The sequence below is a fragment of the Panthera pardus genome, unplaced genomic scaffold, assembly GCF_024362965.1.
Source record: "Panthera pardus isolate Hobbes unplaced genomic scaffold, ASM2436296v1 HiC_scaffold_8, whole genome shotgun sequence".
NCBI classification, from domain to species: domain Eukaryota; kingdom Metazoa; phylum Chordata; class Mammalia; order Carnivora; family Felidae; genus Panthera; species Panthera pardus.
Window position 1 is genome coordinate 154,248,691 of NW_026527013.1, and position 27,387 is coordinate 154,276,077.

The window sequence follows — 27,387 nt, forward strand, 5'->3', positions numbered from 1 at the left end:
TAGAAACAAGCAAAAAAGGCTTCCTCTATACCAGCAACACTACTTGTAAGTATATAGACTCCAGAGTGTCAGGGATTGGGTGAGACGGTACTGTTAGTAATAATGAAAACCTAAAAAATACTCTTCAAAGGGGGTTGTTAAATAAATTCTATACAACTTTTCTTCACTTTACTTTACTTTAAGTAAACTACACCAAGTGTGGAGCTGAAAATTCGTGACCCTGAGACCAAGACCTGAGTAGAGGTCAAGAGTCTGAGCCACCCAGGCACCCGGTAAATATATGTATTTTAAAGTTGACTTGTATTGAGAGAGACAGAGACAGCACAAGTCGGGGAGGGACAGAGAAGGTGAGAGAGAATGCCAAACAGGCTATGTGATGCCAGTGCAGGACCCTGATCTAAGGCTCAAACCCACAAAGCCATGGAATCATGACCTAGGTAGGATTCTTAACCGATTGAGACACCCGGGCGTCCCTATTTAAAGTTTATTCATTTTGAGAGAGAAAGTGCAAGCAGGGGAGGGGCAGAGAGAGAGACAGAATCCCAAGTGGGCTCTGTGCTGTCAGCAAAAAGCCCTACCTACATAGGGCTCAAACCCCTGAACTGTGAGATCATGACCTGAGTTGGATGCTTAATCAAATGAGCCATCAACCTATTACAAGCCCTATCTATCTAGATATTTTTAAGTAGGCTTCACATCCAGTGTGGAGTGCAACGCAGGGTGTTTGAAAGCTCGACTGAGCCACCCAGGCGCTCCTATAATCAGCAGGGTTTAAACGAAGAATATACCCTATAACAATTTATTGGATCACCTGGGTGGTTCAGTCGGTAAAACATCAGACTTCAGTTCAGGTCATGATCTCACAGTTCAGGGGTTTGAGCCCTACGTCGCGTTCTGTGCTGACCGCTCAGAGCCTGGAGCCTGCTTTGGATTCTATTGTCTGCCCCTCTCTCTCTGCCCCTTCCCCACTTGCATTGTCTGTCTCTCTCCCAAAAATAAACACTAAAAAAAAAAAAAAAAAAAAAAAAAAAAAAGAAATGGGCCAAGATTAAGGATTTTCTCATAGGTGGCCTCCAGGTGTGATAGGAGGGGGCCATCAACAGTCAGCACTGACAGGGAGGGGGAGAGAAATGGAATGGGACGGTGGCATATGCATGGCCCCAAGCAGCATGTACTGGTACCAAAGATGATAAAGGGCTGGCATTGGGAGCAAAAGGAGGCAGTGAGTCTGCCTGGTGAGTGTACAAGATGCTGTAACTCACGGAGTAGGATGAACCAGAGAAAAAACAGGTTCATTAAGGACCCTTTAGAATGTAAATGTCAGGAGGGAAGGATCTCCAATTTGTTCCTTCTCATATCCCAAGTACCTAAAGAAAAGTTAGGACTCAAAATTTGATGAATCAAGGTTAAGGGTTGTAAGTACAATATATTTAACATTATTGGAACAGTGGGAAAAATTTATTCATCAATCATCACTGTAAAATACCCAGATAGGGGCGCCTGGGTGGCTCAAGTCGGTTGAGCGACTGACTTGGGCTCAGGTCATGATCTCACAGGTGGGTTCGAGCCCTGCATCAGGCTCTGTGCTGACAGCTTGGAGCCTGGAGCCTGTTCCGGATTCTCTGTCTCCCTCTCTCTGCCCCTCCCTGTCTCCCACTGTCTCTCTCAAAGATGAATAAACATTAAAAATAACAACAGGGGCGCCTGGCCTGGGTGGCTCAGTCGGTTAAGCGTCCGACTTCGGCTCAGGTCATGATCTTGCGGTTTGAGTTCGAGCCCCGTGTCGGGCTCTGTGCTGACAGCTCGGAGCCTGGAGCCTGCTTCAGATTCTGTTTCCTTCTCTCTCTGCCCCTCCCAGGCTCATGCTCTGTCTCTGTCTCAAAAATAAATAAAACATTAAAAAAACAGTAATAACAAATAAAATACCCCAATAATTGTACTGTGTTTATACAGGAGAAAATTTTTTTTCAGTTTTAATATTTTTGACAGAGAGATCACACAAGTAGAGGAGGGGCAGAGAGAGAGAGGGAGACACAGAATCTGAAGTAGCCTCCAGGCTCTGAGCTGTAGGCACAGAGCCCGATGCAGGGCTTGAACTGAGATCACATGAGCCAAAGTCAGACATTTAGCTAACTGAACCACCCAGGCACCCCTAATAATTAAGTAGGCCCCATGCCTAGTGTGGAGCTCAGAGTGGGGCTTAAACTCACTCTTGATCCTGAGATCAAGAAGACCTGAGCTGAGATCAAGGGTTGGAGGCTTAACTGAGCCAAACAGGTGACCCTAGGAGAAAATGTTAACTGTTCTTACTTGGGGTCATGTCCGTAACTATTCTCAAATGGATTGGCAGGGTCACAAGAGACATAGAGAGTGAAAAACCACACGTGGCAAACATTAACAAATGGTTATTCTTAATGTTCAACACACTATCCTTGCAGTTTGAAATTTCTGAACAAAAAAGGGGCTAGGGAACTAATAGGTGAGAATTGCACACACGTGCGCACACACACAATTAGATTGAGCCATATAACATTATGAAACGCTTTCGACCTACAAAAACAAAGAGCATCTGGCCAGGTCACACGTTTTAAGAGCTGTTCTAATTGCACGTGTCCTCTCAAATGCAACTATTCCCCTAACGCAACAGAAATGTGTTGACTGAACACTTACAGGGTCCAGTACCAGAATAGCTGCTTTACCATTAGAATACTCAAAGATATAAATTCGACTAAGGAAGAGAGAAGACCAGATCTTTCAAGTTGCAGGCTTGGTTTACTAATCGCTAACTTGCTTGGCTACTGGTTATTGAATACTAGAATACGGTAAAAATGCTTTCTTTGTGGCTCCTTAAATAGTCTCCTTGATATACTCCCTTAGTCTGCAGGGTCTACAGTTCCGTAAGCTTGTAGTCAGCTGGAAATTATTCCAAAGGTTAAATCCCACTACATTTTTTGGCCAGTGAGAAGTTTGCTTACAGATTTGCCTGAGGCAGTATAAAAAGTAAATTCACAAAAGAGTCCAATAGTGAAGACAGAATAAGCCTGGTAGGCTGCTTTCCCAGTGGTAGGCGGGGCCAAGAGCCACCTCCTGCCTGTTGTATTTTTTTTTTTAATTTTTTTTTTTTCAACATTTTTTATTTATTTTTGGGACAGAGAGAGACAGAGCATGAACGGGGGAGGGGCAGAGAGAGAGGGAGACACAGAATCGGAAACAGGCTCCAGGCTCCGAGCCATCAGCCCAGAGCCTGACGCGGGGCTCGAACTCACGGACCGCGAGATCGTGACCTGGCTGAAGTCGGCCGCTTAACCGACTGCGCCACCCAGGCGCCCCATTGCCTGTTGTATTTGACTTACACTTCAGTCAAGCTCTAATGCACCCACACGTGGTACCTGGACAGGCTGGCCTGGCATCACACACTCCAGAACTGGCTGCAGTTCATCCAGATCCCTAACCCACCCCTTCCCTTGATTAGCACACTGAAGTTTGAGAAGCACTGTGGTTTCCAGGGCAGGTCAGGATAGGTCACAATTTACTAAAATACTCAAACTTACAAAGAATGTCTTATGTATGAAGGCAATCCAGCTTTATCCCTGTTACTGACACTTGCAGTGACACACTTTTCTAAAGGGAAAAGTTGTTGTTGTTGATCATTAAACTGGGCATATCCTAGAGGCCATCAAATGCCATTAATGGGAGTGTCCAATAAAAGCTGTTCTCTTCTTGCCTGCCTCAGGGCTTTGGCACAGGTGTTTCTGAAGGGTTTCCTTTCTCCCCTTTAGCTCTCAGCTCAAAGGAGCTTTCCCAGGGCACCTGACTCAGTTTGTTAAGTGACTTCGGCTCAGGTCATGACCTCACGGTTCCTGGGTTCGAGCCCCTCATCAGGCTCTGTGCCGATTGTGCAGCGCCTGGAACCTGCTTTGGATTCTGTGTCTCCCTCTCTCTCTGCCCCTCCCCCGCTTGCACTCTCTCTCAAAAAGTAAATAAGCATCACCCCCCCCCCAAAAAAACAACAAAAAAAGGTTTCCCTGGCCTGTTAAAAGCTCTTTTAATCTACACCTTCATAGTATAATAATTTGTCATTACCAAAAATAATCACTGTTGAACCACTGAAGTACACCTAAAACTAGTTATCAACTATACTCAAAAAATTTTTAAACCTAAAATAAAATCACAGGTATCTATGACTTCATGAAGAAAAGGATTACAATAGGATACTTCATGCCAGCTACACTGGCAAAAAACACCCAAGAAACTAGCCACTACCTGCCAAATGTCCTAAATATCAATGTACGTTCAAGCAAAAACTTTTTACAAATTCATTGAATTTATTGAGAAGCATAAACATTTGGTTCAAATGACACTGAGCATATCACTTGAACCTAAAAATACTTGTGTTTAGGTACTACATGGTTTATTTCTTCCATGCACTGGTAAGGGAGATGTTAAATAAAACCTGGTTAGTCTTGGCGAGGATCTTTGTTATTTCTTGTCGGCCACAGATCTTCTGTCATTTAATGAAGTGCTGCCTCGCTAAAGTGATTGACTACAGAGCACTTCTTCCACCTAAAATGGAAGCCTGTTGAGTTTGTGAAAGTCCTAGACACTGAAAAATCTTAAAACATGACCACTGGAGGAGACCTGATACTGTGTCAATCACTTCAGATACAGCAAAAATTTCTTTTCCTTTGCTCAAGCCCACTGAAACCCTCAGAAACGGCTTCTAGTGTTTGAAGGATATTTAAAAACTCACCCTCTGCTATCCTATTTATAGCAATTAGTTAAATTTTTTTTTTTTTTAGTGAGCTCTATACCCAATGTGGGGGTTCAAACACATACGACCCGAGATCAAGAGTCACAAAATATACAAACTGAGCCCCCAAGGCACCCCACGATTTAAAGTCTTCTGACATAGATTACCAGTCTCCTTCTTATAAAAAGTACATATTTTCATTATTAACATGTATTATCAAAGGGTAGGCAAAAAAGTAGTTTGCTTTCTCTCCTAATACCTGTATACCAAGTACCAATTTTAAATCATAAAGTTTGTGTTGGTTCACTGATACACTTTATTACTTGCTCCTGTATTTTAGGCATTTTGGTTTATTTTTAAGAAAGAAAGGGCATAAGCAGGGGAGGGGCAGAGAGAATCTCAAGCAGGCTCCACGGTGAGTGCAAAGCCCGAACTCATGAAATCAAAGTCAAATGCTTAACCGACAGAGCCACCCAGTAACCCCTTATCTTACTTTTGGATTGCCTTGAATAAAAGTGCCCCAAAAAGTTGCTAAAATAATTGAGTATTTTAAACATCAAAAGTCCCTCAGTTTTCTGTATGACAGTTCCTTAAACAGATGGTTTCAAACAGGCTGTTACGTTGGGATAACAAAAAGATTCAAAATCTCAGTGGCTTTTCACCCTGAAGGTTTGTTTATTTTGCGGTCACATTATAGGCCCCTCAGACATCAGCTGAGTGTCCTGCTCTGTGTGACCCAGGCTGATGAACAGCCGCGTTCGATTGCCAGAGAAAAGGGAAGAATGAGGTCAATGGTGGACTGGCCCTTTGCTCACTTTTCATCAGCCTAAGAAAAGTCGGGCTTTGCAGCTGCCCTAAGCATCCAGAAGGCATAGACTTAGAAACACCATCAATATCCTACACCTCCCCTCTCTCCCTCAACTCTTGGGTTGTATTTACTTCACTTATACTCCCAACCCTTTTTTTAAATAAGAATCTGTGGATGTCCCCAAGGGTCCGCCAGAGATGTAAACATCACTCATTGTGTTGTGATGGCATGACAAGAGGTTGAAACAGTAATTCTGTGCAAATGAGAAAGTTGAGGGGTTTCTATGGTCACTGTTGGTTCCCCAACTCTTTTTGCAAGAGGCGGGCACACTGAAAGAGCTCGTGCTCAGTGCACAGAACAGGACAAGAACATGTTATGGATTGGCTGATACACAAGCTTCCACTGCCTTTCCCAAGACCTGAAGGGAGCTGCTCCAAACATAAATGTACCTCAACTCGAGAAGCCACAGTCACCGCCTGCAAAGACCATCTCCCCAGTGCAGACACAGATATGCCAACAGGACAACCACCAATGAACTTCTTCCTCCTTTCCAGACACCAGAAAGCAGAGGCTTTCAAAAAAAAGTCTCTCTTCCCCACTCAGACCCCCAACGGTTCTACCTTGCCTCTGAGGCTCTCCAGCATCACTCTGGAGGTGCGTGTGATCCCCAGCAGCTGGAGGCACAATGTCAACGCTTCTGGAAGGAAGCAATGGATCAGAGAGCTTACAGAAACAGACTACTCACGGACCTATAGCTGTTACTATGACTACAGTAAGTCACAGTATCCACCATTCCTACAGGTGGAAACATTCTCAGTGGCACAAATTCCTGACATAGAGATTTAAACCAAGCAACAGTATTTGTACAAATAAGCAATGCAAAAAGGTCACTGCAGAATGGTTTTTATTAATAAAAAGCAGGATAGCATCATCAGCGAGAAAAATACCCTTTCAAAATAGATGGCATGTTGTGACCTACCTGTTATTTGAGGGTACACGAAGCAGGTTCAGCTATAGGGGCGCAGCAGCAGAAAACTGGCAGGGCCTGTGGCCGCCAAAGAGGGCCTGAGTCTTAGCCTTGCAAATTCTAAAATACAGAATCATTGGAGGATCCCAGCTGGTAAGGTCCTCTCTGTATCTCTCAAAGCATTCACAGCAGGCTAGATTTTAGGGAAAGTGGTCACTTTCCTCCAGAGAGGTGACTAATTGAAGAACTGATCAGAGTCCACGAAGGAAACAAATGTTATGCTTTGACATCTGCACCAAAACTGCTCAGTACATGAAACAGAAAGCCAACTGGTTTTTTTTTTTTTTATTGTTTTATTTGGGAAAAGTGCTTCTTACAAAAGGGCAGCTGCAAAATACAGACACCTCTGCAACGGTTACTTGTTTTCTCTTAAAGTGAAAGAATGGGCGGGACCCAAGGAATCACAGCAGTGGATGGACCAGTGAGGAGCATCTCCAAGTTATCTCCGAAACTAGAGCAACACAACTCAAAAGCTAAAATTTCCAATCAAGAAATTCTTGTAAGAACTGAACTTTAGCCTGTCTCGTGGATTACCAGCCCTGCCCCCGTTTAGTGGGAAAGCGTGACTTACTCCTGCGAACCAATTACTCCACTACAAGAAACGTGTCAGAATATTAAGTTTTGAATCACATCTGTCTGCCTGCAAAGCTCAGGGATGGAAGGAGGCAAATACTTCCAAAAACAAACACAAAAACCCAACAATGAAACCTGAAACAAGGACAAAGGTTTGTCCAAAAGTGCCTGGCCTGGAAAGGCGAGGAGACCGTAAAACATTAAATACAACTGTGTATCCGAGCCCGGGGTTGAATGTGTGGGACAACCAGGCGCACTGCTCTATTTACACAGCTACCAAGACACGCTTTGTCCTTTACCATCTATTGGCCACACTAGGCTGAAACCACTAACCCAAGTCTTTCCACTAAGGCTAAGAACACTGCGTCTATGCAGGGAGAAGCTTATCGCACGCTCACACTCGTGCACACCAAGTCCAGCAGCCCCTGGGAGTCCACTTCCGGCTCTGCATTTCTTTTACGCCGCCGTATCTTTTTGTACGTGTTCTCTCACAATCTGCCTATCGTGCTACACGGTAAAAATCTCAACACATTCGCACCTGGTTCTGGTTACCCCGTAATTATTACTTGTGTGCAATTAAACAAGAGACCAAAACCACAGAACAAGGGCACAGGTGGGGAGTACAGGGTAGGGAACAGATAGATGCAAAAACACAGATGTGCAGATTTCACCAGAAGCCTCGAGCATCCACCTTGTGAGTCTGCAGCAGGCTACTTGCCACAGTCCAGACCCTTCACCTGTCACCCCTGTTCTTGGACCCGAAAGCGGGGCCCGCACTGTTAACGTTTGAACCCGGGGTCCTCAAAGTAGAGTGTGGAAAAGTCCGTAAACGCTACCCTAGAACCGTGTGAATCTGGCGGGAAACAGATGGCGCAACTAACCTACTCTGTCTGACAGTTAAATCCATGTTACGAAAAAAAACTAGCTTTAAGATTTATTTTTGTAACTTCTGGAAACAGAGGAGACAACACACCCCTTGGGGGAAGGTGAGGGGACGAGAAGACAGGCCCTGGGTAAAAAGGACCACGACAGCACCTGGATTGGATAGGCCTGCCTAGGACAGAAACACGGGCACTGCCACACCACCACGGGGACGGCTCCTGGCTGAGGCTCGGCAGACCAGTGCGCCACGCAAAGCTGCTATAGATCCAAGTCATAAAAATCTTCCAGCTCATCATGAAACAAGTCCCACTCGTCTTCAGAGTCTGTCAGGTCGTCGTCCCCACCTGCGGCCAAAAGCATAAGCAACATCTCGCCCAGCTCAAAGGTGACAACCTCCTCTTCGTCGTTGTCAAATGGGTTGCTGTTCTCTCTTTCCTCAATGAGCTCCCAGAAGTGGTTCCTTCGTTGGGCCTGTAAAAAACAAGGCCATGATAGGGAGGGCACTGTCGAGTAGCATCTTCTATCCTGGTGTTTCTAAGGCAAACCGTCCAGCACACCAGAGGGCATGACGAACAGACTTCTCATTTAGGGTTTCGACTTTACCAATTCCTACCCTCTGGTTACTCGATGCAAACCGTTTAGGCTAGAGCTCTGGGCACTCTGTATCACATTTTCCTCTCCTATCCCTCCCCATTTCCTGAGGTGGCTCTCTCCACCTCTCATCCTCCAGTCTCACTCCCAGACCTGTGCGGTAATCTCCTTCCCCTACCCCAATCTGTGCAGGACTCAACGGATAGCGTGGAATTTCCCCTCCTTGAAAAAAACAGCGAGAGTTACCCGGTATCTGCTTGATGTTCCCACTTTCTGTCTCTGTGGCTCCTCTCTACGGCCATCAGGGTACGCATGCTTGTAAAAACAGTTCCCTCCAAATGGGCAGCTCCCACGTCCTTCATCAAAATACCTGCACGCCTTGTTGCTGGAAAGGAAAATATCGCAACCCTTATTCACAGTGGATTTCAGGTCTGTATTTGACTATCATCCGGTATTTCGTTAAACAGGTAGGGATAGAACCAGCATGTTCGTTCACAGCCCTCCCCAAGGTGTGTTCTTAAACATGTGTGCACGAAGGCATGAAACACTAACTAGAAACAGACACTCTGTTCTATGCTGTTTGCAACAGCTCCAGTACCGCAGATCCAGCAGAGAGAAAATCTTCTAGAAGCCCACACACAAGCACATAGGACAACTAGAACATGGACGCAGAAGAAGGCAGAACCCCACTCATGGGGTTTCAGCAATCAGCAGTACAGACTTCGTTATAACACAGTCCCTTGGCGGGCACCCCAAGGACTGTGTTATAGCCAGGTACACAACGGGGAAGTGTAATCAGGGGCGACACAAGAAACTGTACTGGGAAGTCAAAGAAAGGGTAGGAAGGAGGTAGGAGTATATAATGCAGCACTGTTCTTTTCAAAGTGAACCCAAGCCACGTTGGGATCTTAGCCTGAGAAAAGGCTGCAGTGCTCATACCTCATTGCCTCTTTGTATTTCTGAATGAGTTTCTGCTTCTCTTCTTTCTCCTCCACCCAGTACTCACTTGGAATGACAAAGTTAGATGTGATCCGGCATTCTGGGCAGGACCTGGGAAACAATGAACAGGCTGCAGTGCATATCCCCCTTTACAGGCCCACTCTTCAAGGACACACCCTGATGTGTCACCTCCATACTTAAAGACTTAACTGAAAGGCAAGTGGGCATTTCCTGAAAGGGTTCCACACACTGTCACACAACTGACCATTTCCTCTGAGGCAAGACAAACTCCTTCATAAATTCAATTCAATGGCTAGCCAATTCACTCAAAAAAATAATGATAATAACAACAACAACTTCGGTTAAAAAATAAAAACAAAAAAATAAAAAAACAAAACAAAAAAACAACCAAAGAAGACATTTCACACGGACTCCTTTTTCTTTCGTTTAAATAGATTTATTTCTTGTAACTTTGCTCTGTTTAGATTATGTAGTCTTTGTTCAGTTATGAGAACAATCTTTAAAGGATGGTGGATTATTGGCTAGCTTAATGGATGGAATAGGAAAGTGGAAAATGTAAAACGTCAGGAAACATACATTCAGAGCTAGATAAGTTTGTTCGCTGAGCCTAAACTGGCTAATCCATTAAACACAATCTCCTCAGAAAAAGCACGAAGAATCTACTAACTGATACACAGGGTTTCCTCGTTCAAATGAAAAGTAGACCTATACCAACTAACCTAGAAGCTAGCGGAAAATACAAAGGAGAAGTCCCAATTAGAATACCCCAGTTTCAAGATAAAATGCATGCATTTAAGTGCGGTCCATCTGGTTGAAAGTTGGCACAAGATACTAAATTCTTCCCCAAAATAGAAAGCACAAATGGAGATTGGGGAGGAGTCTCACTTTATGATCTTGCTCTCAAATTGCTTAGCACTCCTCCACTTGCGAATACACTTGAGACAGTAAGTGTGGCTGCAGTTGGAGAGAATCCCAAAGCGGCGCTCGCTGGGGCTGGCTTTCTCATAGACCACCTCCATGCAGACCCCGCAGACCATGTCCTTGCTGCGCTGGACAGCGAACGAGAGCTCCATGTCCTTCTCATGGGCCTCGATGCAGGACTAGAGACAGTAGAGAGAGAAGTGTGATCAAGTCACTGAACAACGAAGACTTCCACTGATAGCTCAAGACTGGTGTTCAGAGAAATCAAGTCACCCAAAAAGGAGGTTCCCAATTGGACATCGAAAGCAGCTTTGCTCACAAGCAAATACAGTAACCTTTTGGATCTTTACATCATTACAAAGTCAAACTAGAAGAATGCAACTTGAAGAACAGGGGTGGGGGGGGGGGGTGGTGGGAGGAGAGGTGTCACCCAGTTTTCTTCACCCTCTGCGTTATGATCCATGTTGGAGACGGTTTTTCATACTGTTTATTGATCTCATTAAGGATGAAGGAAACTAATATTTATTAGGGGACAACTATGTGCCAGGCACCTAATTTTCACATTAAAAGAAAAACCAGCTTTATTGAGGTCACTTCACATACCATTTTAATTCATTCTTCCAAAGGGTGCAGTTTAGTTATGTAACCATCCCCACAATCAATAGGAGAATGTGTCCGTTACCCCAAGAAAAACCCCACTCCCACAGCAGTCACTCAACTCCCCTGAAACCAGCCTCCCAGTCCTAGGCAACTAGTAATCTTTGGCTATGCTTATCCCGGGGCATACCATATAAATGTGTCCTTTAGGGACTGGCTTGGTCAGTTATCTACACTGTGGAAGGCTATCTGCGTGTAGAGATTACCTAAATAAACTTAAAAAAAAAAAAAAAATTTACACTACTCTGAACATTCATGTACAGATTTGTGTAGATGTCCCACCCTTTGTTTTAAGGGAGGTGTAACTGACATGTATTACACTACACATACTTTTTCATTTTATAAGAAACATGTTAATTATAGGAAATACAAAAAAGCAACCAAAAAGTCACCCATAAGTCCACATAACCACATTTTAGTATATTTTATCTTTCTGAAACCTCTTTTTAAACAATCTTCAGAAACAGACATTACAAAAAGTGACAAGACAAAAAAAACGCTTAACTATCCCCAAAACATACCTGAACAATTTATTTAACTAGCCTAATTCACACAACCAACATGCTGTGAAGGTAGGATTCAAACTATGTCTATCCTACATCATGCTTTACCCAACAACCAAATTAATTTTTATTAAACAGAAATGATAACGATTGGAGGCAAAATCTGCTCCAATAAATAAGATTCATAATGCAACGTTTTCTCAACAAAAAATTTATGCTGCAATGGGCTTAAAACCGTAGCCTGCAATCTGCACCCTTTGGGTTTGAAAGGTAAAGCGGTGCCATCACCGTGGAGAATGCCTGGCAGTGGTTTCCTAGGACCCAGCAATGCTACTCTCCAAGAGACTGCCAAGGGGGAAACAATCCAAGTGTCCATTCAAATGATGACTGGAAAGATAAAATGTGGTTCAGCTATGCAGTGAATTGTTATTCAGCCAGAAGGAATGAAGTACTGATAGACATATAGGATTTCATTCAGAAGCGATCCCCACAACAGGGAAATCCAGAGAGACAGAAAGTAGATCAGTTATTTATTGTCAGGAGCTGGACGAAGGGCAGGATGGAGTAATGGAGCTAAGGGGCACGAAGTGTCTTTTGGGGATGATGAAAATGTCCTAAAATCACACTCATGGTAATGGTTGCACAACTATGTTGATAGACTTAAAAACAATGAGACAATCTTAGAAGAGTAAATCCTATGGAATGTGAATCTTGGAAAACTGTTGGTATTTAAAAAAAAAAAAAAAAAAAAGGAAGGTGCCTGGCTGGCTGAAGAGCATGTGTCTCTTGATCTCAGGGTCATGAGTTCCAGCCCCACATTGAGTACAGACAGCACTTAAATAAACACTTTTAAAGAAAATGAAAACATTTAAAGAGAAGAAAGAGCCCATGGTCTGAATTCTGAAAGGATGATTTCGTGATAAGGTATTCAGAGCCCAAGAGATAAAACCACTGAATTCACCAAGCGTTTCTCTGAAATTAACAATGCTTGTGAAAGGGGAAATCCCATCTCAAACCTATTAGCACATGACCCCGCTGACTTACTTTTATATGTTGTGATCTCTGGGCAGCGTCCATGGGATGGAGAACCTGCAGCCCACACATGTCACAGGAGTCTCCGTGGAGATACACGCAGTTCTCCCCGTACCGGCACTCTCCCACGGCGGCATACGGGCAAAGCTGCTTCTTTGTTTCAGCCACGGTTTGCTCCTTCTCACATTCTTCCTTGGTCACTGAGCCCTGCGGGGGTGCTTCAGGGCAGGAAGGGGCAGCTGAAAATGTTTAAGAGGGCAGTAAAGGTCCAAAATGGGTAAGGGGGAAATATGAACTATAAGGTAGTAACTGAGAACCTAACTGAAAAGAAAACATGTGAACTTCAATTAAAGGCCAAACAGTCTATTTAATCCCTTTACTCCTGAAACAAATCTTTCTAATGCTGATATTTCCATGAATGGGCTTATTTAAAAGAAAACAAAACTTTTTAGGCACCTCTTCTACAATGGCACTGATTAAAGAAAAGAGGCAAAAGAAGCTTCAGTTTTTCAAAACATTCTAAATTCACTATTATTGGGATCAAAGTTTCTTTCACTCCATAGGTAAATCTTAGGTAATCCAATTTAGTGTATTAAGATTAGGTTAAGGGGCGCCTGGGTGTCTCAGTTGGTTAAGCATCCGTTAAGCATCTGGCTTCGGCTCATGACCTCACAGTTTGTGGGTTTGGGCCCCATGTTGGGCTCTGTGCTGATAGCTTGGAGCCTGGAGCCTGCTTCGGATTCTGTGTCTCCTCCTCTCTCTGCCCCTCCCCTGCTCATGCTCTGTCTCTCAATAATAAATAAACGTTAAAAAAATTTTTTTTTTTACAGATTAGGTTAAACATGAAGAGTGGAAGTAGAAGGCTGTGAAACCCACCTAAAGGATGGACTACTGCCTAGTGCCCTAAGTTGTTTTTAGTCTTCCAAATACTCACTACGGCCACAGTAGGGCTGGCCAGGAACAAACTCAATGGCATTCACCCAGTCTTCTGAACCTGCTCCTACACTTGCAAAGTTTGAATTTCGTGAGTCGGCTTCGCCCGTATTCATTTCAACAACTGGTCCAACTACCGATGAGAGACTTGAGGAAGCAGCAAGGGATGATTTTGCAGTTAGATCTGCCACAGTCACTTCTTCCTGTTTCAGTGGCTTGCTATGTTCATATCTAAAAGAAAAATTTAAAGTCAGCAGTCACTGTCTCACCAGCAGCCCCAAATGGGGTATGTATTTCCTGATCCTATCTTTGGGTTCTTTTCAAACTACGGTTCCAATGAATCAGCTGGGAAATTGTTAAAAGGCAGATACCTAATTTCTTAGTCTGGAGCAGAGCCGAGGATTCTCCAGGTCTACCAAGGCCCCACAGGATGAGAATACTGCTAGCCCAAGGACTACACTGTGAGGAGCAAGGTCATAGACCAGCGGTCAAGCAAACACTAAAGGGTCAAACACGGGGTGCCTGGGTGGCTCAGTCGGTTAAGCGTCCGACTTCGGCTCAGGTCATGATCTCACAGTCCGTGAGTTCGAGCCCTGCATCGGGCTCTGTGCTGACAGCTCAGAGCCTGGAGCCTGCTTCACATTCTGTGTCTCCCTCTCTCTCTCTCTGCCCCTTCCCTGCTCATGCTCTGTCTCTGTCTCAAAAAAAATTGTTTTTAAATAAAAAAAAATAAAGGGTCAAACACATACTTTATGCTTTGCAGGTCATACTGTCACTGCCATAACTATTACTATTAAACTCTGTGATTTTACTTCAAAGGCCACCATAGGTGTTACTTAAGTGACTGTACATGGGTACATACTATACATGTGTATTCCAGTAAAACTTCATAAACTTCATTTATCGAAAGAGCTTTTGGCCACGTTTGGCCTACACACCAGAGTTTACCCACCCTGTCACAGACCACCCACTACCCCTTAGATTCTACTCCAATGGGGGCGGGGGGGGGGGGGGGGCGGAATCCTGCAGTTTCCATGGCAACTATGCTAAAGACCCCGGGCAGCCAAAACTGACCAAAGCAATGCTAGGGTGGCCTGGGTGACTTAGGGAGGGGTTGAGCCTCCCACTCTTTTAGCTCAGGTTAGGATCCCAGGGTCACAGGATCAACATGGGGCTCCACTCTTGTCACTGAGCATGGAGCCTGCTTGAGGTCCTCTCTCTCCTTCTGCCCCTCCCATTTTTATACACACACCCTCTCTCTCTCTCAATAAATAAAATTATTAAAGAAAAAATGCAAGGGTGACAAATTCAACAAGCAGAAACATGGAACATTTTACCGACACACACATTAAAATGTTCACACTATTAAACGGAGAGACAGTATTTTCTTTCATACATTTTTTAAGCTTATTTATTTTGAGAGCATGTAAGCAGGGGAGGGGCACAGAGAGGATCCCTAGCAGGCTCCACACTGTTAGCAGAGACCCAACATGGGGCTTGATTCCAAGAAGCATGAATGAGATCATAATGAGCTGAAATCAAGAGTTGGAAAGTCAACCAACTGAGCCACCCAGGCACCCCGCCCCCCGAAAAGTAACTTTTTAAATCAAATCTGCCTATTTAGGCAAAGCTATTCCCTTAGTGCAGAATAGATCTATATAAAATGTGACTCTGAAGCAAAGATTTGTGAGTAAGCACTAGGAGAGATCAAGTACAAATAAACAGCAAGACTCTCATTTTGAAAGGCAAAAAATATGGTTCAGTGAAGCATGGACTTTAGGAACAGGGATCGGTCTCAGACCCTCAGACCAAATTCAACCAGAGCTAAAAGTTTTGACATTTTTATGTTTAAATGGTATATATTCCTTTGATTCTAAAACACATTTACAACATTTAAATTATCTATTTATTTTTAAAAGTGAGCTGTATGCCCAACGTGGGACCTCAACTCACAACTTGAGATCAAGAATCACGCGCTCCACCAACGGAGCCAGCCAGGCGCCCATTGACATTTGTTGATTATTATTTTTCATTCTTTTTGGGGGAGCAACTAGAACTGCAATCCAGGAGACACAGATTCAGGCAGCAACCTGACTTGTGTTCCTGGTTTCACCATTTTAAATTGGTTGGAAAAAAAGATCACTTTAGGACACATGAAAATTATACGGAACTAAAATTTTAGCATCCCAAATAAAGTTTCATGGGAACACAATCACATCCAGCAGCTTATGTATTATCTATGGCTGCTTTTGTATGACAAGAAACCACGTGGCCTGCGTAGCCAAAAATTTATTTTCTGGTCCCGTACAGAAAAAATCTGCCAAGTACTGCTTAAAAGGACTCTCGGATCTACTGGATTCAGAGCCCAGGACAATGTCTTCATTATAATTAAGTTAATTCTTTAATGGGTTATCACAGAATCGGTGACCTTACAAGTCAAAGTGTTAAGTGAAGAAATAATGCTGAGACAACACTGAAACTAATATTGAGCTTTTCTTTCACATCTTGCAAAGAATACTTTGATATAGGATCAATTTCTATCTAAGGAAGTTTAATCAATTTTCCTTCCAGGTCTAAGAGAAGATAAACATTTTTCCCTCCAGTTGGCTACTTCCCACCTCCAATCATTCCAAAGTCTGGTATCTGTGTTTAAATATTTTAAAAATTAGTTAGGGGCGCCTGGGTGGCTCAGTTGGTTGAGCGTCAGACTTTGGCTCACGATCTCGTGGTTTGTGAGAGCCCTGCATCGGGCTGTGTGCTGACAGCTCGGAGCCTGGAGCCTGCTTCAGATTCTTTGTCTCCCTCTCTCTATATGGCCCTTCCCCTCTCAAGCTCGGTCTCTCTCTCTCAAAAATAAACAAACATAAAAAAAAATTTTTTTAATGAATAAATATTTTAAAAATTTTTTAATGTTTATTTTTGAGAGACAGAGACAGAGTACAAGTGGGGAAGGGGCAGAGAGAGACAGAATTTGAATCAGGCTCCAGGCTCTGAGCTATCAGCACAGAGCCTGATGTGGGGCTCAAACTCATGAACAGAGCCTTGAGATCATAACCTGAGCCAATGTCCAGCACTTAACCGACTAAGCCACCCAGGCACCCATCTTTAAATATTTTAATTTATGGGACTCAGTGGGTCTATAGGGTAATAGCCTACCATAGCAAAGGTTGTCACCCATCAACCAAGGTTCTCCACTCGTGTCCAGAAACAAGGAGGGAAGGTCGCCTGGCTGGCTCAGTTGGAAGAACATGCAACTCCTCACATCAGGGTTGTGAGTTTGAGCCCCTCGTTGGGCAGAGGTAACTTAAATAAAACTTAAACAAAAAAAAAAAGACAAAGGAAACGAGGGAGTTCTAATAGCATTCAGCAGGTGGGGGCAAAGGATACTAGACTTCCTGCCATGTGTACCACCAGCTCTGGGCAAGAACGGCCTCACTTCACAAGTGTCACCACTAGCAAACACTGATGCAGTAATTTTTCTGAACTGTTGGAACTAGGACTTTTATTTTTCATTATAAACTACTCCCTCTGTGAGGAGTTCAATTAATTGAAATCTCTGGGCATTGGCCAAGTTATATTTAAAAAATCCCTATACCATAAGAGTGAAAGTTTAAATCATCCAAGTGTAATTTTAACAAGAAAATAAGCAGTCTTGGAACAAGCACCTCCGTAAAATTCCTTCGTTAGCTAGTCTAGAATCAGTCTTTTAATGATCGCCTATTAGGGGTGCCTGGGTGGCTCAGTTGGTTAAGCCACTCTTGATTCGGGCTCAGGTCACGGTTTGTGGTTTGTGAGGCTAAGCCTCGAGGCAGGCTCTGCCCCGTCACTGTGGAGTCTGTTTGGGATTCTCTCTTTCCCTCTCTCTCTCTGCCCCTCCCCGACAGGACTCTCTAAACGAACCAAAAAAAAAAAAAAAAAAAAAAAAAAAATCGCCTAGACCAGTCTATCTGTCCCAAACAATTACCACCGAAGCTTCCTTTCAGGCAGGCTATTAATACACAGGTTTCCCTAACTCCTTTCACTTTATCCAAAGGGCTCTAAATCGAGCTCAAATCAGGACTATTCCCCAGAGAGGGAGCTGCACCTTTCCTATAAAGCAAACTTATTAGGTGACTCACATCTGCCTAAATGTCAGAGCCTCACCAAAACAAGGGCTCACTCCCTGGCCTTCAACCTCCGTCTACAAGGAAACTCACGGATTACAGGAATATGCTGAAGATGGACTTCTACACTCTTTCTACTTAGTCCCAAAGGAGAACACGAAATGCCACTGGGGCTGGCAAAGCTACCTGAAAAATAAGCTGATGATTAACACAGAGCCCAGGCCTTAGCTTAGATTTCTTCAGTTCAACCTTTTTTTCATTCATTCCACCTATATGACCCAATCAGGTGAGTGCCTCTACTGGATAAGAGGAATAAGTTAACTAGCCATACTTCCCCTCCTCCTGTCACACAGCACACTCTCCAGGACATCTCTGGACTCATCTCCTCTTGACATTTCCTCTCTCCCTGGACAGAGTTTACAAGGATCCTCAACAGACTGGCTAGGCAAAGAACCCAGCTCCCCTACAATTAATCGGCCTAGAACACCTGCAGAGACACCCCCCCCCCTTTCATACTGTGACTAAAAAGGATAAATAAACCTGGGGGGGAGGGGTATTTTTTGGAGTAGAGTGTCACTGTCATTTGTCCCCGTCTCCAGTAATACTGAAAGGAAAAAAAAAATCAGCAAAAAGTAAAATGATTGACTTAAACTCAGATACCAGAGGTTCCACTTCTCAGCTTCTAGTCATATGAAAAAAAACTTTGTCCTTAGTAACTTCCTAGTAAAATGCATGTGGGATGACCTAACATTAATATCCCACCCATCAGTAATTCAGTCTTTTGAACCCTTTAGCATTTGAACACAAGCATTGACATAATCCTTTTCTGAAAGAATGCTAAAATTGGCTGACATTCCCAAAATGTCTCACCTACTGTGATCGTTTAAAATATGTCCAGAATTCTTTGCCACTACTCCTTTCAAAAGGTGGAGCCCAATCACTCTCCCCTTGAACGTGCGCTGGGACTTGCTGACTTGTTTATAATAAACAGAATATAGTGGAAGGGAGTGTGGGACTTCTGAGACCAGGTCATAAAAGGCATTGTGGCTTTGTCCTTGCTGGCTCTCTTGAATCACTGGCTCTGGGGAAAAGATAGCTACCAAGTATGTGGACGCTGAGCAGCCCCAGGGAGAGGTCTGTGTGGTGCGAACTGAGGTCTCACCGATAGTTGAGTGAGCGAACCACCCTAGAAGTGATCCTCCAACCCCAAGACTTCAGATAATGCCAGTTCTGCCAGAAATCTTGATTGCAATCTTGGGAGGCTCAGAGCTAGAACCACTCAGCTAAGCCATGCCCAGATTCTGGCCCCCAGAAACTATGAGACAATGTCTATTATTTCTAAATTGCTGAATCTCCCAGTAATTTGTAACAAACAGGTAACTAAAACACGTGTTTTCTGCTCAATTGCAATTTCAGATTATGGTACCAATTCAAAGACAGATTATTGGAATTATGTGTCTTACTCTTATCTTTTCTCCCAATCTCTCCCAATCCACCCCTGAACAAAACTGATCTGTAGAATTCTTACCTGCAGCGGTCTCCGTAAATACAGTATCCTCGCTGAAAATACTTGCACACTATACCATACGGACTGTCAGAGAGGTCATGCGAGTAGCGACAGTTATCTCCTTCCTTACAAACCCCATGCATGAAATACCTGTGAGAAGAAGAACCACAAAATTGGATTTAAAAAGTCTAAAGCCAGGGGCACCTGGGTGGCTCAGCTGGTTAAGTGTCCGACCTCAACTCAGGTCATGATCTCACAGCTCATTGGTTAGAGCCTGCGTCCGGCTCTGCGCTGAACCTGAAGCCTGCTTTGGATTGTGTGTCTCCCTCCCTCTCTCTCTCTGCCCCTCTCCTGCTGGTGCCCAGTCTCTCAAAAATACATAAACGTTAAAAATAAATAAGTGAAAAGTCTAGAGCCAGCACTAAAAGAATTCTTAGCCAATGTATCAGTAATATACTAGTACTGCATGGCAGCAATACATTCTATTACATGTGAAATGAACACAGAACACGTAGAATTAGACCGTATGACAAGATTATCCATTATGGTACCACAGGAAGGCTGCCTATGCATATGTGCACCAATTCAGATTTAAACTTTGAGGTTGGTATTAATCTTATCTTTGCAGGGTTAAGTCTGACCACTGTTCTCATTTTACAGTCCTGAGGAGGTAGCTTCTTGTTTTCCACTAACTTTAGCCAGTAATAGCAGCTCTATCTGTAAAAAAGTCAAAGATAATCAAGAAGCAATGCAGACCACAACGGGTCAGACTACTGTACTTCAAGAAACCATTTTAATTCTTTCAAATCCACATGTGAAAATAAAAACCAATTTTGCCACAGAGTTAAAGGGCAATCACGATGTCCTATGGTTAGTATGTTGTTCCTGTGCCTTAAAGGGTTACATGTGTATCTAACCAGCAGCTTCCAAACACCAAGTATCACAGTCGGAATTAGTAGGACTTATTTCCTAAGGGAATCCGGACTAGGCAGCACCAGCACCACCTGGGAATGTGCTAGCAATGCAAACATTGAGACCTCACTGCCTATCTACTAAATCAGAAACTGGGGGTGTCCGTATTTCTCTAAGTGTAACTTATGTGGATTAGGTAAGTGATACGGGTCTTATTTTTATAGATAACCCTAATCATGTCAAGTGAGTAGAACCACCACCACCACCATCCATCTTCCCACCACTGACTTCTGTCAGGGTTTTTGTTTTTTGTTTTTAATTCTTTGGTCCGGGGCACCGGGGTGGCTCAGTTGATTAAGTGTACTTAGGTTTGGGTCCTTATCTCAGTTTGTGGGTTCAAGCGCTGCATCAGGCTCTGTGCTGACAGCTTGGAGCCTAGAGCTTACTTGGGATTCTGTGTCTCCCTCCCCCGCCTCTCTGCTCCTCCCCCACCTGCGCTATCTCTCAAAAATGAATAAACATTCTTTAAAAATGTAAATTCTTTGGTCCTTCCTTTAGTGGTCTCTTTCTCTTGAGCAGAGTAATGAAGATTTAATTTTGGCAGGCCACAACTCCCCCAAATATGCATCTATGTACAGCTGGCAGAATAAGAAAAAAGTGCCTATTTCATGGGTGTAAATATGGCTGGTCTTGCAGATGACATCACTATATCCAAGAGTGTCAGTTATCTACAGCTGGTAGGTACAGTAACAAAGTACAAGACCCTTGCCCACTGAATGGTATGTAAAAAAATATTCAGATTTACCTAAGGAACCTCTGAAGAAGTTCCTTCAATTGAACTGTCCCCAAATTCAAATGTGAATAGTTCTATTCAGGGATTACCTGCAAGTGAACCTTCTAGGTGACAGCAGGTAAGATGGCAAGAATGTAACATGTTAGTGGAAACAAACAGTTAAAAAGATCAAGATCCTGAAGTGCTATGACTGCAGTCCATTAAAAAAATATAAAAATAGAATTGGAAGTCAAATTATAACTATAACCTAACTTCAACTGTTACTAGGTTTGCCATAATCTAACTCAGGTCTGAATTTATGCTCAACTACAGGGCAACTAAACTAGTTCTATCAATAGATAATTTCTGACTGCATAAATGAAGACATCAACATTACACACACACCCAACACCTAAACAAGCCAATGATAATTACATTGTAATCACCACTACAGTATAATTATGCCTCAAAGTATTATATATCAAGTATCCAGTTGCTAATAGGTTATCCATTAGAAACAGTGTCCACGCCTGAATACAGTTGTTTCCGGTCTCATCCCTGGTAGGAACTTTTGCTTTTTAAACATAAGACAAAGGTGTCTGAATACAGTTGTTTACTGTCTCAACCCTGGTGGGAACTTTTGCTTTTTAAACACAAGACAAAGGTGTCTATACCTCTGATATTTCTTCGGGATCAATCTTAAGTCAGAGATACACAGACCATTTATTGATTCAGTTTTAAGGCTTGATAAACCCTCTAGATATTTCCAGCTGGGAAGGTAGCATCTAAATCTCAGGCACAATACTTGAAATTTTAGGTTTGTTTTTAAATCCCATTTACCAAGTTTTCATTCATTCAACTGCTGTACTTGGGTTTATGACCCTCTTCACTATGTCAGATTTCATCTTCCACCACTCCCAGCCTGACCATAACTTGGGTTCTTAAACCAGTTGCTTCATTTAAGGAGATCAACTTCCGGGGCGCCTGGGTGGCTCTGTCGGTTAAGCATCGACTTTGGCTCAGGTCTGATCTCACTGTTCGTGGGTTCAAGCCCCTCATCAGGCTCTGTGCTGGCAGCTCAGAGCCTGGAGCCTGCTTTGGATTCTATGTCTCCCTCCCTCTCTGAGGCTTATACTCTGTGTGTCTCTCTCTCAGAAATAAATATAAACATTAAAAAAAAAATAAACAAGATCAACTTCCTAAAACCTGCAACTTAACATTCAGTAGGACACTTCAGCACCTTTGTAAAACATACACCGCTATTTACTTGCTGACATCCATGAAGGGTAGAAACTCTTGAAAATCCACAAGGATAGTGAAAACTCAACTCAAAAGGATGGAGCCAGCCAGGCACTCCCCATCAGAAGTGGGAGACTCACTTCCAGCTTTGTCACTTGCTAGTGATGTCATCTTATTCTCACCAATCTTTGTATTTTAGAACTTGAAAAAAAGGGCAGTATGTGTGAGAGTGAAGTCACTGCATTAGGCCTTTGTTGCTACTCTGGCTCCCTTACACCTGGGCCTTCCACAGCTTCACTCTGCCCACACTCAGACCACATTTGGGGACTGTACTGGTTTCTTCCCATGCCTGATAGGAGGTGTACGTGAACAGATCAGTTCAGAAAGAAGGCAAGACAGCTAGATGTCATGCCACAAGAAGATCTGAAGTTAACTGGAGTAATCTAGCCAGAAAACAAAGGAACAACCTTTTCGGGAACTATTCCTGCAGAAAGCTATACCATATGTGGTTCAACAGGAGGACTGAGAAAAAGAACTACCCAGCAAGAAGTTCCTGTGGTCCAGAACTAGCAACACCGAAGGAATTCAAGCAGACACAAAATCACCGGATACTGCAGAATCAACAGAAACACTAGAACACAAGTCCTAATTAGTTACTGCCAAATACTAAGCGTTAATTTACATGGTGTTTACTACATACTGTCTGGGTTTTTGGGGGTTTTTTTCTTGCCTTTTGTCCCTCAGTGGTGTGAACGGTATTGGTACACCCAGAATTATATATCACCCTCACAGTGAAATCCCTCCTTGCCAACTAATTTCTAAGAGATCATAACATAATAGAAGTTACAACAGAAAACTGGAGAAGGGCAAGCCTCTCCCAAGAATTTCTCCCCAAAACAAAACCAAAATAAATGCTTTTTAAGTGCCACCACCAAAAAGCCACCATCCAAATTCACCTTGATGTCATTGCCCAGACTAAGCCTCCTTTGGTAAAAGGCTGGGCCACCTGGTTTCTAAGGTTCCTTCCACCTTGAAGATTCTGGGACTCCAGGCAGACATTGTCCAGGAATAAAAAACATAATCGACTAGATTCTACCCACTGTGTATCTTTTGGAAATCTAAGCACGTTTGCCAAAATTTGTTACAAAACCCACAATATTAGCTTGTGAGGGTACAAGAGAAACAATACCCTCAAAGCATGTCTAGCACTGTAACAACCTACCTGTGGATTTACAGAAATTACTGAATGAGAACTTGGCATTTACCACTTAACTGGCTGACATTCCTTACTGGGATATTTAGTTTTTGATGAGTGCATGTATGCTGTTTCTCAAACTGGACTGTAAATTCTTGGTGGTTGAGGACCATGGATTTCTCTTTTTATGTCCTACAATACCTATACAAACAATACTTACATATTTAATAAAAACTGTAGAAGACACCTAGGTGTCATGCAAATCGTAATGCCAGTAACAAATTAATTTCTTAATGAGCTGTGTGACTTTTTCAATGTCACCCCTTCAAAGCAAAACCACACAGGTTGCAAGTAATAAATTTCACTATGGATATCGCAGCACTTGCATAGACTTTCTGGAGTAAGTTCCTTTATTTAAGCTATACCTACACTCAAAAAAACAAAAAACCTTTTAAAAAACAGAAATGAAGAAACACTTGTATTTTTTGTTACATTATTTCAACTGACAAACAGTTACATCTACCACTGCAGAAGCACTCTAATCAAGCAGTGTCTTAAATTCAAAATTACAGCTTGCCAAATCATCTATTCTTTTAAGTATTATTTTAATCCCACACTCAAAGAAGCTAAAACCAGTAGCCTACTTCATAATATTCCTCCAATAAAAAATATGAAAAATGGCCAGGTGGGGGCAGCATAATACAGTTCCTCAGAAAAGGTATATGTAGTTCGGTTTTTCTTAAGCTGCAGAAATAAAACAGTGAGATAGGATTCTGAGAAATATATTAAGAACATAGTAACCAACAAGAATATACAAATGAGTTGGAACAATTAAAAACAAGTGTCTGTCAACTGGAAAGGGAGAAACAAACTGTAAGAGGATTATGCCCTAAGAAAATAGTCTTAGTCAAATTGCTAGACACAAGGAAATAAGCAAAAACACTAAAAATACGGCACTATCTTGAATTCAAGGGAGACTTAGCTTTCAAACAGAATAAAGATATTTATAATACAGTGCATCTCTACATTCCCTTGAACATCTAGCATTATCTCACTGTAAGCATTAATGCTTATTTAATGAATAACTGACAAAGTAGTCTCCCAAAACAATGTCTTTGCAAACTTACAAGTTCATTCTTTTTTTAAATGAAAGCAAAGGAATCCTCAAGCACATGAAGTGGGTAAGTGAAGTGGGTAATTTTACGTGTGGATTTACCAACATCAACAAGCTGTTACCAAGTACAGATAATGACAAATGAAACAGGGTCCCTATTCTAAGAAAGCTCCAAGTCTACAATAAATGACACATTTGACATAGTCCTATCCCAAGAAAAAAGGTTTTTTTTAAAAACAGGATATCATATTGGTACATGGAACAACTGAAAACAATGTCAAATATTAAAATTAAGACACACCAACTAACCTATACTTTTAGATCACTTTCTCCAAGTTACATACAGGTTTACAGAGAAAAAAACGAGTACATCTAGGCTTGTATCTTTCACACAATGCCTTTTCAAAATACTAGATTACTGAGCTATGCAAATTTTTTAAATAACATATACTGGTTCCTGGGCAAAAAATTCCCACCAGTCCAGGGACAATCTAGAATACTGCATTCACTCAAAGATCCTAAAGGCAGACAGCAAAGAGGAATGATTAGTCTGGTAAGCTATTTTGAATTGATTACATACCGGTGAGGAACCAGAAAGAACAGGGAAAATGTCTAACAGCAGGGAAAGTGAAGTGAAAAAGTGACCATGAATTCTGTGCACTGCTGTAAAGGTGGGTTCAAGTTACAGCTGCAAGATAAAAATGAGGGGAAGTATGGTAATTTCTGGTTGGTGATGGGTATTCAAAGCTAGACGATATTGAGACTGGAGATAAGTAATATCAAAGCACTGTATAGAATTTCTTAAAAGAACCCACATATTCAAAACGTTTTCAGCATATAGAGGTAGACTGGGACTGCAGAGGGAAGGGCTAAAAGTTCAGGAATATAAAAGTTACACTAGCTATTTTTCAAAGATCCAACTACCACGTTTAAATCAAGTGCAGCATTGTGGAGAAAAAAAAAATGGTAAACACAAACAACCGGTTCCATGAATAGGAACTTTAAAATTCTCATTCTTTAAGATCCTGCACTTGACTCCATTCTTACCATATACAAATAAGAAGCTTTCTAAAATAGCTTTTGTTTTTCCATTCCGTTGCGGAAAACAAACTTTATTTATTAAGCTTATTCTTCATGCCTTACATGTGTATTACAGAAGAACGCTTCAATATCGCTGTTAACACCAGGACAGTGAATTCTGTGTTAAGACTATTCTTAAGTATCGTATGGAAATTATCCCACGCGGGTTCAAATTGGCGTTCCAGGTTGATTTAGAGAAAGGAAAAGCTTCTGGGCGCTAGTGATCACTTCTAAAAAAAACCCAAGTATAACACCCATTTAAATGCACTCGTATGTACAGCGCGATCATTTTTTACATGCGTACACTCAACAGATCTGTAACCGCCATCCACTAATTTTTTTTTCCACATCCTTGCATCTGATACACCAAACCAAAACAAAACTGCTCTGCTCCGGGAGCGACAAGCTCTTTGATTCCCCTTCAAAAGTAAGAAGGGTGGATTTCAAGAGAAAACATTTCGCCGCGGGAGGGGAATGGCAGCACGTACAATTTCAGGCGGAGGAGAGGATCCGAGCCAGGCACTCGGTACTAAGACAAAGCTCAGAACCGCCAACCTCAATAAACATACAAGGAAATAACAAAAGCTACTTCTCGGGTGCGGCGGAGGGCGGGGGCGGAGACGCGAGCGGACGTTACCAACGGATGACAAGGCGCCGGGGGCCCGGCAGCCAGCGGACAGCCAGGCCACCTCGCCGGTGAACCCCGGCCCCACAGAGCCGCGGGGAGGCGGGCTCCAGGCAAGAACACCCACCCCTTCCCGAACCTGCGGAGGTGCAGGCAGGGGATGGATGCGGCATCCCGCGACAATGCAAAGGAGGGAGGAGTCAGCCCACCTTTCCCTCAGCGCGGCGCGCCGCTCGGCTGGCGCAGGGAGGGGCGGGGAGAGCGGCGGGCGGTGCGGCGGCCCCGCGGCGGCGCCGCGCGCGCTCGGGCCGCGGCGGCCGGCGGGGGTTGACGCAGCGCGGGCGGGGAGGCCGCGGCGGCCAAACGCCGCTCTTTTCCTTCCTCCGCCCGCCCCCGGCAGACCGCCCGCCCCTTCCTCCGTGCCCTCTCCGCCGCCTCGGCCCCCCTCCCGGCACCCGGCGCCGGGCTGCGCAGCGTCTCACCTGCAGGTGACCTGTTTAGTCCAGCCGCCGCTGCAGCCGTCGCTGCCGCCTCCCCCTCCCCCCGCCCCCGGGGACGGGGAGGTGACTGTGGGGATAGGGGTGGGGGAGGCCGCTGCCACCGCCGCCGCTGCCGCTCCTGCTCCTGATGTTGTGGCTGTTGTTCCGGGAGCTGCAGCCTCCGCCATTACTGTTTATCCCACACAGCAGTGGCACCGGAACTTCCGGGATCACATAGTTCCGGTCCGGCGGCCGGAGGAGAAGGCAGCGAGGCAAGGGGAGGGGAAGGGAAGGAGACCGGGGCGCCCGCACGCTCCCCTCGGCCCCTCGTCGCGTCTCCCGAGCGCTCCAGCCGCTCGAACTGCGGGCCGGAGCCGCAGCGCCCGCGGCCCGCCCCCAGCATCCTCTGATTGGCGGACGAGAGAGCTCCGCCCGCGGGGGTGGGGCGAGGGCCGGGCTCCACCAGGTGGGCCCGCCCTCACTGTCCCCCCACCCCGCCACCCTCGAGACTCCACATCTAGGGAACTGAAGTGCAGGTTTCAAGCATGCACACCTAGGAGTACTTCCCTAGTAGAAGCTGATGCCGTGTTGGGAGGGAATTGGGATTTGCATTGGAATCCAGAATTTCCCATTTGCTGGCTCCACCAATTATTGGCTGAACGAACTTGGGGCTAGATACCCCATTCTCTCTTAAGCCTCAGTTTCCTCATCTCTCAAATGGGGA

The 27,387-nt window shown here is 43.9% G+C and overlaps 1 protein-coding gene across 2 annotated transcripts; it reads right to left on the minus strand.

Annotated features, from left to right (window-relative positions):
- Positions 1-8,079: 8,079 nt before the first annotated feature.
- On the minus strand, positions 8,080-27,045 carry MKRN1 (makorin ring finger protein 1). Of its 2 annotated transcripts, none has more exons than XM_019452939.2 (8): positions 26,667-27,045; positions 19,269-19,397; positions 13,639-13,868; positions 12,717-12,943; positions 10,477-10,691; positions 9,571-9,681; positions 8,878-9,016; positions 8,080-8,511 (listed from the first exon to the last, which is right to left on the minus strand). In XM_019452939.2, exons 1-8 carry the CDS (start codon positions 26,849-26,851, stop codon positions 8,299-8,301), a joined length of 1,449 nt encoding a protein of 482 aa, XP_019308484.2. In that variant the 5' UTR covers positions 26,852-27,045; the 3' UTR covers positions 8,080-8,298. The 2 variants fall into 2 exon arrangements, with proteins under 2 accessions (XP_019308484.2, XP_019308485.1); XM_019452940.2 differs by lacking the exon at positions 26,667-27,045 and adding an exon at positions 26,394-26,484.
- Between the last annotated feature and the right edge of the window lie 342 nt (positions 27,046-27,387).